Below are 12,500 nucleotides of genomic sequence, written 5' to 3'. Positions count from 1 at the left end.
CTGCATCCTGCACCCTACATCCTGCACCCTACACGCTACACTATACCATGCCCCCTACATCCTGCACCCTACATCCTACAGTATACCCTACATCCTGCACCCTACATCCAGCACCCTACATCCTGGCCTTTGGCTTGAGATTTTTATTTTGACATTTATCCAGGTCACCTGAGGAGTTAATATGGTGTCTTCCATGTGCTCAAAAGGACTTTCTTAATTAGACAGTGGAAGATGCTGGTGACCAAACAGTCTTGTATCCCCTTTATTCTACCACATCTGGTGCTCTTTATTTTGTTATTGGAAGGCTGGCCAAATTGCAAACCCCTTTGTTTGGAATTTAGCAATTTGATTAGATCAGATTAGATACTCATCAAATTACCTGCTTGTATACCTGTCTGTCTGCCTCTCACACCAACAATTAAGCACAGGTATGACTCACAGCCAAACACAGTATCTATAACAAAAAATGCAAGTTACAACTAAACAGCATCTTAACGGGGGATTTAATCTTTGACCACTACACAAGTATAAAACTGGTCTTGGAATGTTTCTGAAACTAGACTCTGGAGATGGAAGTTTGTTGGAATGAAACTGGAGCTGGGGTTCGAATCAGGATTGGTTGACCTGTCACAACCAGCCTTTAACCACAGTGATGTGTTGAATATCTGCTGGATTGTGATAAACACTTTATTTTGAAGTCACTATGGGAGTGTAAGTACTGGGTGTTGGTGTGGTTTGCCTGCACTGGTTTTTCAAGTAAACTCGTGCCAAATATTTCAAACAATGGAAAGTGCTGATTCTGCCACCGAGTGCCGCCATGTTGGAGGAGAAATTAAGTCATTGCAACACGCAGAGAGAAATCGAGCATTTGCACACGAAGATTAAATGAGTTAAAGGAATTAATGGACACTGTTGATGTGTTAAAATGTCATTTGTTCAATGAATGAATTTGATTGAGCTCATGTATCTGTGCAACAAATGTTAAGTGATGATGAAAGAAAACATTTTAACTGGTATGTGCCAAAAAGCAATACTTATTTATCATCTTTTAAGGACGTGGAAGCATGGAAGCTCAATCATCCTGAGCCACAAGAAGTGATTACACCCTTTAACAGTGTTTCAAATGTATCTAGGAAATCAAATAAATCAAAGGGGTCTTCTAAATCCGGTACGTCTTCTGTGTCCTCGGCACGCATAAAAGCCGAAGCTGAGAAAGCAGGTGTTTAGGAGCGTGCCGCTGGGCTGAAGAAGAAGCATGCTTTGGAACTGCAGAGAATAAAGCTGCAAGACGCAATAGAAGAAAGTGAGCTGGAAACTGGTATAGCTGCAGCAAATCCCAAGGTACAGGTTCTTGAGGAGTCTGAGAAACAATTTGCAAGCTCTCAAACCAGATCAGTGTCTCACTCGAAACCATCCGAAGATGGTATGAATACTTACCTTGAAACAGAAGATAAAGAACAAGAGGAAATTACTGTGGATCCAGAACCAGCAGTGGAATATGCAAGTATACATCATTCCGAAAACTCCACTTCAAACGGATGGATGCTAACAGCCACACCCAATTCAAACATCAGTAACACGGCAAACATCTCACCAAGCAGCAGCTCCTTCTACACCAACTACACAACCAAATTTCACAAACACAACTAACAACTTCAGTGACATTTCAGATCTCATTGTTCACGAGCAAAAACGGTCTCTACTTCCCTACCGGGAAATCCCTATTCTTGATCCTCTGAACGTTAGAACTTTCATACAGGCATTTGCACGTGGGATTGAAAGCAAGACTAGTAACAGCTGGTTTTATTACTTGGAGAAATACACTTCTGGCCAATCAAAGGAATTGGTCAGGACGTTGTCTGCACATGGAGGCACATAACTGCTATGTTGAGGGGAAAAATTCATTCGTTACAGTTTCTACATGAAGCACTTCTCCACTGGTCACTGATGGAGACTCGAGTGCAGAACTGTTTGTGGTGATTGTAGTGCTAAAGCTATCACAGCATAACTGTTCATATGAACTGAGGTCCAGAGCATCTTTATGGTGTTTAAGTGGAACCATCCTCAGTAATCTCAGTGATCTTCAGTCTGCACCATGTGGGACATCCTCAGCAGCAGCATGTGACCTCCAACTGATGAGAACTCCAACCAGAAGTAGAGCATCAGGATGGATCAGGCAGGTCCGGAGAGCAGAAGGGGTCAGGATCACTGGCATCTCAGGAGTATCATGTGTATAAGATACAGCTCAAGAGCTTCAGTTAATGTTCACATCAAACACCAGAATGAAGAAAAAGTCTGATCTCTGTGACTGTAACTGTTGCATGGACGTTGGATGTTTGTTGGTACCAGATGGGCTGGTTTGAGTATTTCGGGAACTGCTGATCTCCTGGGATCTTCTCACACAGCAGTCTCTACAGTTTATACAGAATGGTGTGAAAAACAAAAAACGTTGAGTGAGTGACAGTTCTGTGGGTGGAAACGCCTCGTTGTTAAGAGAGATCCGAGGAAAATGGCCAGATTGATTTGAGCTGCGTGGAAGGATGTAGTAACTCATATAATCACATTTTACAGCCACAGTGAGCAGAAACGCATCCGAGGATGCACTAAACATCTGAGCTTGAGGTGGATGAGCTACAACAGCAGAAGACCACGTCAGGTTCCTCTCCTGAGGCTATCATGAGCACAGACTCACGCAAATTGGACAGTTGAAGATTAGAAAAAAAATCACCTGGTCTTTTTCCCATCTTCACCTGTACAGATCGAGTGAGTCTGTGCCCATGACCGCCTCAGATTCCCGCTCTGCTGCCACATGATTGGCTGATTAAATTACTGCCTGAATGTACAAGTGCTCCTAATAAAGTGGATCTTAAATGTATGTGTTTATATAACAAGTTCAGTTGTTTGGACGTTTATATTTAAATGTGTGTGTGTGTTCAGGGTGGAGCTAATGGGCTCATTGTGCTCTCAACACTCTGGTTCAGTGGGCGGAGTCAGGAGGATGGGCGGTGCAGAGGACAGCGCTCTGGTGGAGCGAGTGGATGATGACTCTCTGGATGGGCGGGACAGACAGGAGGACATCGCCCGGTTCCCATATGTGGAGTTCACAGGCAGAGACAGCATCACCTGTCCCACCTGCCAGGGCTCTGGACGCATCCCCTCAGGTGAGTCTCACTTTACTACACCGATAACTCCTGCAGCATGGGCTCGGAACAAAAACTGACAGTACGCTCAGAAAAAAAACCCTAAAAACACAAACATAAATAAAAGCAGCTAAATCAAATAAATCACATGATTCAGTGCTGAAATATCGGCCAATCAGAGCGCAGCTCAGACCTGCTACAAAGTTTAAATTAGAACAAAGCCATGAATATCACAATAAAGTCCAGACAGTCACATGACCTCCACTGACTATATCCTAAACTTTTAACATCGGTGTTTGGTGTAAGTAATTATCAGAACCGCCCCAACACACACACACACACACACACACACACACACACACAGAATAAAGTCCAGCACAAACTGCTGATGACCTGTCAGGCTCATTGATCACATCACAAGATGTTTTTGTTATTTTGTTTTACAGATCAGGTGAATGAGCTGGTGGCATTGATTCCCTACAGTGACCAGAGACTGCAGCCTCAAAGGACGTGAGACACGCACGCACGCACACACACACACACACACACACACACACACACACACACACACACACACACACACATAAACAAACACATATATCCACATATACACACACATTGTCATGGAGATGCTGTGCTGGTTCGTTATAAATGATGGATTAACTGTTCAATATAGCACTTTAGTGCAAATGTTCTTTTATTTGCCGGGTCCACAATTCAAGTTCCAGAAATATCAATAAACACACACACACGTGTGTGTATATATATATATATATATATATATATATATATATATATATATATAGACAAAACCCCGGGTTTGTCTGCCCCACCATTATATATCACCTGGCATGAAACCCAGGTGTGCTTTACCCAACAAACTATAAGACAACAACAGACGAATGGTTAAGTACTCTGAGTTTTGAGTTCTTCTTCATCTCCTGTTATTAAGGAGACGAGTGAAGGTGTGTGTCGCGTGTTCTCAGCTTCACACGGTTCTGTTCAGCAGACGAATGAATAAAGAACACAGAGTTGAGATTATAATAATAATGATGATCTAAACTAGAGATCGAACTGATATTGATTTTTTATAACCGATACCGATTATTTGCATGTTTGTGTCCGATAACCGATATTTATTTATTGTTTCACTTCTGTTTTTGACGCAATGATAACTCCACCACTGAACTGAACAAACTGTTTTATTTATAACAGTTTTGCCAATTTCACTTCCTCCTCGCATACAAAACACAACAAAACTCTTATTTATACACCGGAAAACAAAGCAAGTCTACTTTACCTGCACGCTGTTTCAGATTCAGTGCTGCAATCATGGTCCTGCGCGCAACTCCCAAAACACCCACAAGATGGCGCCAATATTCTGCCTCTTCATACTATTATTATTATTCGTTATAAAACCGATATCCTATTATGGAAAAATGCTTAAATATCGGGAATAATATCAGTAAAACTGATTATCTGTAGATCTCTAATCTAAACCACAGCACAGTGTTAGTGAATGTGATGAGTCCCGGATCATACCTGAGCTTGCTGTACAGTAATGTTAAAATTAGTGTGTAATGAGCGCGCGTGTGTGTGTTTGTGTGTTTGTGTGTGTGTGTGTGTGTGTGTGTGATGTTTGCATACAGGAAGCAGTATGTTGGCCTGTCTGTGATTGTGTGTTTGTTTGTCTGCTCCCTCGTCACCTTCTTCATGTTCCCTCGGCCCGTCCTGGTGGAGGACGGAGGGATACAGTCTGTCGTCATCCATTTTGACCATGACAACAGCCGCGTGCTCATTAACATGACCGTGAGTGTACAAACATACACAAACACACACACAACAGTTTGTATGTGATAATTTTAGGCTTTTACAGGATTAATCTTTATTCAATTAAATTAAAGTTTATTTTTATACAGCACTTCTCGCTATCTGGATGTTATTTAAATCCCTAATGAATAATCCAGAGGCAACAGTGTTGAGGAAAAACCTTGGGAGGAACTAATATAAGTCAAGCACTGTGTCTGAGTCCCGAACACTAATTGGAAGGCTGTTCCATAACTGTGGGGCTTTGTAAGAGAAAGCTCTTCCCCCTGCTGTAGCCTTCACTATTCCAGGTACCAACAAATAGCCGCACCTTTTGATGGAAGTAGGCGTGGCGGATCATAAAAGACTAGAAGTTCACTCAGGTCAAATGATAGACTGGAGTCAATAATCACTCCAAGGTCTTTTACTGCTGCACATGATGAAACAGAAAGTCCATCCAGAGTTACTGTGAGATCAGAAAGATTACTTCTAGCTACATGTGGTCCTAGTAGTTCTTCCTTCTTGTCAGAATTAAGTAAGAGGAAGTTAATAAACATCCAACGTCTAATGTCTTTTACACATTCCTCAACTTTATTAAGCTGCTGTCTGTCCTCTGGCTTTACACAGGTAATGTGCCCACAGTTGCCCACAGTGGCTCAGGTGGTAGAGCAGGTATCCGTTAATCACAGGGCTGGAGGTTCGATTCCCGGCCCACATGCCGAAGTGTCCTTGATTATATATGTTTTCTACATCCTTGTGTGGGATTAAAAATGTGTGTGTGTGTGTGTTCCCTCAGAATGCCCTGAACTTTAACAATCAGAACTTCTTCACCGTGTTGGTGGACAGTGTGAACAGTCAGGTTCTCTACATGAAGACGGTCATCGGCACTCAGCAGCTCGACAACATCATCAGCATCCAACCACTGAGCCAGAGACAGGTGAGGGGGCGGAGTCAGTCACAGACAGGTATGGGAGAGGTATTAGTCAGAGATGAGTATGGTGGTGGGGTCAGTCAGAGATGAATATTGGGGAGGGGTCAGTTAGAGGTGAGCTGGGGGGGAGGGGCCAGTCAGAGACTTGTATGGGGTGGGGTTAGAGATGAGAATGGGGCGAGGTAAGTCAGAGACAGGTATGAACCATACAATCACCTCTACTGATTGTATTTTGTACAGAGATTGTGTGTGTGTGTGTGTGTGTGTGCGCAGATGAACTTCACTGTGACTGTGGAGATTAGCGGTTCACTGTCCTACGTGTAGTAAGTTCACTTTTACATTTGAAAGTAGTCTCACTGAGCTCATGTTTACATTATTATTATATTTATATATTTCTGTAAAGCTGCTTTGGGACAAAGTCCCTAACCCTATACAAATACTAAACCATATACAAATACTAAACCCTAACACTAACCCTATACAAATACTTAACCCTAACCCTATACAAATACTAAACCCTATACAAATACTAAACCCTAACACTAACCCTATAAAAATACTAAACCCTAACACTAACCCTATACAAATACTTAACCCTAACCCTATACAAATACTAAACCCTATACAAATACTAAACCCTAACACTAACCCTATAAAAATACTAAACCCTAACACTAACCCTATACAAATACTTAACCCTAACCCTATACAAATACTAAACCCTAACACTAACCCTATACAAATACTTAACCCTAACCCTATACAAATACTAAACCCTATACAAATACTAAACCCTAACACTAACCCTATACAAATACTTAACCCTAACCCTATACAAATACTAAACCCTAACACTAACCCTATACAAATACTTAACCCTAACCCTATACAAATACTAAACCCTATACAAATACTAAACCCTAACACTAACCCTATACAAATACTTAACCCTAACCCTATACAAATACTAAACCCTATACAAATACTAAACCCTAACACTAACCCTATACAAATACTTAACCCTAACCCTATACAAATACTTAACCCTAACCCTATACAAATACTTAACCCTAACCCTATACAAATACTAAACCCTATACAAATACTAAACCCTAACCCTATACAAATACTAAACCCTATACAAATACTAAACCCTAAGACTAACCCTATACAAATACTAAACACTAACCCTATACAAATACTAAACCCTATACAAATACTAAACCCTAAGACTAACCCTATACAAATACTAAACCCTAACCCTATACAAATACTTAACCCTAACACTAACTCTCATCAAAAATACTAAACCCTATACAAATACTTAACCCTAACCCTATACAAATACTTAACCCTATACAAATACTAAACCCTAACCCTAACCCTATACAAATACTTAACCCTAACCCTATACAAATACTAAACCCTAACCCTATACAAATACTTAACCCTATACAAATACTTAACCCTATACAAATACTAAACCCTAACCCTATACAAATACTTAACCCTATACAAATACTAAACCCTAACACTAACCCTATACAAATACTAAACCCTAACACTAACCCTATACAAATACTAAACCCTAACACTAACCCGATACAAATACTAAACCCTAACACTAACCCTATACAAATACTAAACCCTAACACTAACCCGATACAAATACTAAACCCTAACACTAACCCTATACAAATACTAAACCCTAACACTAACCCCATACAAATACTAAACCCTAACCCTATACAAATACTTAACCCCATACAAATACTAAACCCTAACACTAACCCTATACAAATATTAAACCCTAACCCCATACAAATACTAAACCCTAACCCTATACAAATACTTAACCCCATACAAATACTAAACCCTAACACTAACCCTATACAAATACTAAACCCTAACACTAACCCTATACAAATACTAAACCCTAACACTAACCCTCTACAAATACTAAACCCTATACAAATACTTAACCCTAACCCTATACAAATACTAAACCCTAACCCCATACAAATACTAAACCCTAACACTAACCCTCTACAAATACTAAACCCTATACAAATACTTAACCCTAACCCTATACAAATACTAAACCCTAACCCTATACAAATACTAAACCCTAACCCCATACAAATACTAAACCCTAACACTAACCCTCTACAAATACTAAACCCTAACACTAACCCTCTACAAATACTAAACCCTAACAATAACCCGATACAAATACTAACACTAACCCGATACAAATCCTAACACGATACAAATACTAAACCCTAACACTATACAAATAAACCTGAACTGAAGTGTGTTCTTGTTCTCACAGTGCTTTCTGCACCATGGCGAGCATTAAAGTTCACAATATTGTGGTGTTCACACAGTGAGTCTCTGATTTCACACCTCACACTCTCCCACACACACTCTCCCACACACACTCCTTACACACACTTCACACACTCCCCCCGCACACACACCCCACACACACTCCCCACACACACCTCCCCACACACACCTCAAACACCAATCACACACTCCCCACACACCGATCACACACTCCTCACACATTCCTCAGCCAAATCAGTTTCACTCATGCAATAGTCACACACTTGTTGACTTCCCCTGAAGAGATATGTGTGTGTATGTGTGTGTCCCTACAGGACCTCAGTAAAAACCTCCTACGTGGTTCGCAGTGCACAGAACACACTGGAGGCATATCGCTACATTGACTGTGGCGCTAACTCCACCCTACACCACCCACCTGACCTTCACGGCTCTGTGCTGCCCCACTCAGGCCAGAGGACTCTGTACACACACAGGCTCCACCCATTAAACACAGAATAGCACTGTTCACATCACGCTATCTTTAAGCCAGCAATAGTGTGAGATTTCTCACAGCATATCTTCCCGTTAACTGTGTGGCTGAGACGCTAAACTCTAACATTGAATTCCTACTGGATAAAAAAAAAACCTGCTGCACTTCCTGTTTACATTCTCGTCTCAGGTCACTCACTTCAGGCACATAAAGGGTTAGCCCTTAGCGTTAGCAGTTTGTGTTTCTGTATTTAAACTAAAAGGGTGGGAATTTTGAGAGATAAATGAGTGATAAGTGGGGATAAATGAGATGTGATAAGAATGCTAAATGCTAGCATGTGGTGCTACTGCTGAACGGCTGCTGATATCTCAGGTCACTTTTATTTCAGGAGCATGTAGTGTTAGCATGTGGCCTTATAGACTTAAAGCAGAGAGACATGTATATAAATGATGTGTAACTGAGATGCTAAATGCCAACATGGATAGTAAAATTAATAAAAGTGTTTGTGTTTAGTCTTAACACTTAGCATTAGCAGTGTTCGCATAAGTGTTTCTGTACTTGAAGAAGATAAATTTTGCACTTTATTTGCTTTTTCTTTTTAATATATATATATATATTAGGATATTTTTGGGTTTGTGTAATTAAATATATAAATGTGAAGATTAGACTACTCCCATTTTTCTCTTGTGTAAAATGGCAGCAGTGAAATTTTAATCTTTATATAATGTGTGTGTGTGTGTGTGTGTGTGTGTGTGTGTGTGTGTGCAGTCTGGTGACTGTTTTGAGTGAACACACCAATCAGAAACAGTGACTTCCTTTAGCCCCGCCCCCTGGCTTTAATGAGTAAAACTTGGAGTTTACATTCATAATTAAATAAATAAATAAACAAACTTTATTGCACTAATTTATCAGATGATCAAAGAGTTTTCGTTTCCTTTAACTTTACTGTCAGAAGAAGCTGTGTTTAAGATAAATTCACTATAAACAGGACCGTGGAAATGAAATTCTACACACAATAAAATTTTAAATGAATGATCTAAAAGTTCTGCTGAATTCATGTGTGTGACGTTTCTGCGTCTCTGCAGTGCCTAATGTTCATATAAACGACGCTGAAGTGCACTGAGGACGATTAGGAAGATGAATTCGTTATAGATGTGTCTAATCTCAGTGATATGCTACATTAATACACACGTTAATGAATCTATTAATCACTCACATTCAAATCATCACAAACTGGATTAAACCGGAATCTCATTTAATTCTACCGATTAATTTAACTTATTTCAGAACAAAGTAAAATTAACAAAATACAGTCCATCCATCCATTTTCTATACCGCTTATCCTACTGGGTCGTGGGGAACATGGGGCCCTGGACCGGGTGCCGATCCATCGCAGGGCACAATCACACACGCGCTCACTCACAATTCATACACCGCGGACACTACGGACACGGCAATCAGCCTACCATGCGTGTCTCTGGACTGGGGGAGGAAACCGCCGCAGCACGGGGAGAACATGAGCAGAGCACAGAGCAGCCGTGGGAATGGAACCCCCGACCCTGGAGGTGTGAGGGGAACACGCTAACCACTAAGCTACCGTGCTCCCTTCAACAATACAGTGTCTAATATAAAATAAATCTAACGTAAATACAGAAAAACATCACTGGTGAAGAACCGCTAGGTTAAAAGGCGCTATAAGTGCAGACCATTTACCATGATGTCAGACCAGGAAGTGCTAGCATGTGCGCTCATTCTCCTCCATGCTAATGCTACTCTTGCTGCTGCTGTTCTTTGGCGAAAGGCTTGTTATTAACGGCAACTTCGTTTCCATCAGCATGTCACCTAGTTTGGCAGCTGTTGTCTTCACCATGACCCCGTAGGCCTCAGGGTCAGAGGTCGTGACGTAGCCTTCTGTGGGCGTATCGCAGTCAACCAGCATCGGCTCCTGTTTGATTGGATGAGCAGAATGTTCTGGAGAGCAGAGAGGCGAGGGGACGAGTCCATGAGCTCGAGCCTGCATCTCCAACTCCTGCATTAGCAAAGAGAACAGAGAACATGCTAATCAGCACTTCTTATTCGATATAACATGGAGCCTTTCGGCACACACACTCTGATGATGATGATGATGATGATGATGATGGAGAGCTGTGTACCTGTACCCGCAACATCAGGTGGCGGTTAGTGATCTCCAGGTTCTTTTGCCGGGTCTCCAGCTCTTTGGCGTGTTGCTGATCCCTCTGCAGCTTCCTGATGTAGTCCACTGACGCCTTCAGTATAGTGCCCTTGTTCCAGCGCATGTCCCTGAACACACACACACACACACACACACACACACTGAGCTGACAGCAGCAGATCTGATGGTGCAGTGCAGTAGCAGTGTAGTGATGGACGTACGGGTCGTTGGATTTGGGGATGAGGGTGCCGAGCTCTTTAATGCGGTCGTTGATGTTGAAGCGCCGTCTCCTCTCGACTGCAAGAACATGAAGAAAACACAGAGATCAGACCCTCACACTACGTCAGTTTTATAAGAAGTGGGTGTTGAGGAACTCACTCAGGTTGTGGTTGTCTTTTTTCTGTCGTTCCTTTGCGAGAGCGTGAGTGTCTGCATCTCAGAGGAAGAAGAACAGACGAAGCTCTCGTTAAAAGTCATTTTATTCAGATTAAACAGTCTGTGCTTAAAACCTAGTTAAGTAATTGTGTGTGTGTGTGTGTGTGTGTGTGTGAGTGTGTGTACACTTACCACAGAAGTCCCTCTTCACATTGGGCAGGTTCTCAGGGCAGGAAGTGCTGACGGAGATGGGGGGCGGAGCTAAACTCTGATTATTATAAACATCCATCATATTCACTGACAATGGCATCTACAAGGTTAAAACACACACACACACACACACACATACACACTTTAGTACAGTACTTGGTGATTTGAGACACAGCCCCAGTAAGTCAGCTCTGGTCTCTATGTCACACTACATATGAGGTGTAGATTATTTGTGGTCTTTATTTAGCTTGCTTTGGGACACAGGTGCAGATCGGGACAATTCTTAGATAGCTGACATCAGTGTTAAGTGAACATACGGTAGTGCTCACTCTTTAGACACATTACTACATTAGTGTGCATCAATTCCGTTTTATTTACAGTATATAAACACTATCACAGTGCAGCTTTTACATAAATCTGGATGTGGAATTCGATCCCTAAATGAATAATCCAGAGACGGTGACGGGGAAAAACTCCCTGAGACGTCATGAGCAGACTCCTTGAGAGGAACCAGACTGAAAATCTGAAAATGAAACCCATCCTCTTCTGGGTGACACCAGATCATGTGATTATAAATCATGACATTACACAGGTGTAGAAGAGGAAAGACTGAGTACTGAGTTTGTTTACAGGATGTTCAGTATGAGCATCAGAGTTTTATTATTACAGAAGTTTTGTTTGTTTTAAATCTACATAATTCATGTGAAGTTCTCGACTGAGGCACATGTGAGATTTGGGAATGAACTGCTTTTGGTGACTGTAATCTTTAGTGTATCTATTTGGGACCATGACTGTCTGTCTGGCTCTTTCTGATGAGAGAGCTGAAATTCTGATCTATCGTCTCATATTTATCTTTTGATCTCAAACCCAAATCTCTTCAGTGTATAGCGAAAACAAACGAATTGTCCTTGCTGTTCCAATACTTCTGGAGGCGACTTTGTAGGTTGTCCCCAGTCCCTTTTTTCCTTGCTACATACCTCCCTATTTTTCCTCTTTCTCCTCTCTTCCCATTTTTAAAAATATGCTAACCAACTGGAGGTTCCGAGC

The 12,500-nt window shown here is 41.4% G+C and overlaps 2 protein-coding genes across 3 annotated transcripts in view; one reads left to right on the top strand and one right to left on the bottom strand.

Moving 5' to 3' along the window:
- The window catches only part of LOC128618962 (transmembrane protein 106C-like), a 10,819-nt gene extending 1,387 nt beyond the window's left edge, over nucleotides 1-9,432 (top strand). Inside the window, exons 2-8 of the mRNA XM_053642705.1 lie at nucleotides 2,938-3,161; nucleotides 3,587-3,650; nucleotides 4,790-4,949; nucleotides 5,743-5,883; nucleotides 6,151-6,200; nucleotides 8,210-8,263; nucleotides 8,541-9,432. Of these exons, the coding sequence (XP_053498680.1) occupies nucleotides 2,948-3,161; nucleotides 3,587-3,650; nucleotides 4,790-4,949; nucleotides 5,743-5,883; nucleotides 6,151-6,200; nucleotides 8,210-8,263; nucleotides 8,541-8,724 (867 nt within the window). The 5' untranslated portion in view covers nucleotides 2,938-2,947 and the 3' untranslated portion in view covers nucleotides 8,725-9,432. The remainder of the gene's footprint in view (nucleotides 1-2,937; nucleotides 3,162-3,586; nucleotides 3,651-4,789; nucleotides 4,950-5,742; nucleotides 5,884-6,150; nucleotides 6,201-8,209; nucleotides 8,264-8,540) is intronic.
- Nucleotides 9,433-9,492: 60 nt separating this feature from the next.
- LOC128618960 (microphthalmia-associated transcription factor-like) overlaps nucleotides 9,493-12,500 on the bottom strand; it is a 13,658-nt gene continuing 10,650 nt past the window's right edge. Inside the window, exons 5-9 of one of the 2 annotated variants that reach the window (XM_053642701.1) lie at nucleotides 11,436-11,553; nucleotides 11,247-11,303; nucleotides 11,090-11,165; nucleotides 10,849-10,996; nucleotides 9,493-10,724 (exon numbers count right to left, since the gene is read on the bottom strand). In XM_053642701.1, the coding sequence (XP_053498676.1) occupies nucleotides 10,431-10,724; nucleotides 10,849-10,996; nucleotides 11,090-11,165; nucleotides 11,247-11,303; nucleotides 11,436-11,553 (693 nt within the window). In that variant the 3' untranslated portion in view covers nucleotides 9,493-10,430. The remainder of the gene's footprint in view (nucleotides 10,725-10,848; nucleotides 10,997-11,089; nucleotides 11,166-11,246; nucleotides 11,304-11,435; nucleotides 11,554-12,500) is intronic. The other variant, XM_053642702.1, reaches the window with a different exon arrangement.

Source organism: Ictalurus furcatus, chromosome 15, assembly GCF_023375685.1.
Source record: "Ictalurus furcatus strain D&B chromosome 15, Billie_1.0, whole genome shotgun sequence".
NCBI classification, from domain to species: Eukaryota; Metazoa; Chordata; class Actinopteri; order Siluriformes; family Ictaluridae; genus Ictalurus; species Ictalurus furcatus.
Note: the sequence above shows the minus strand (reverse complement) of the source record. Positions and strands in the feature narration are given on the sequence as shown.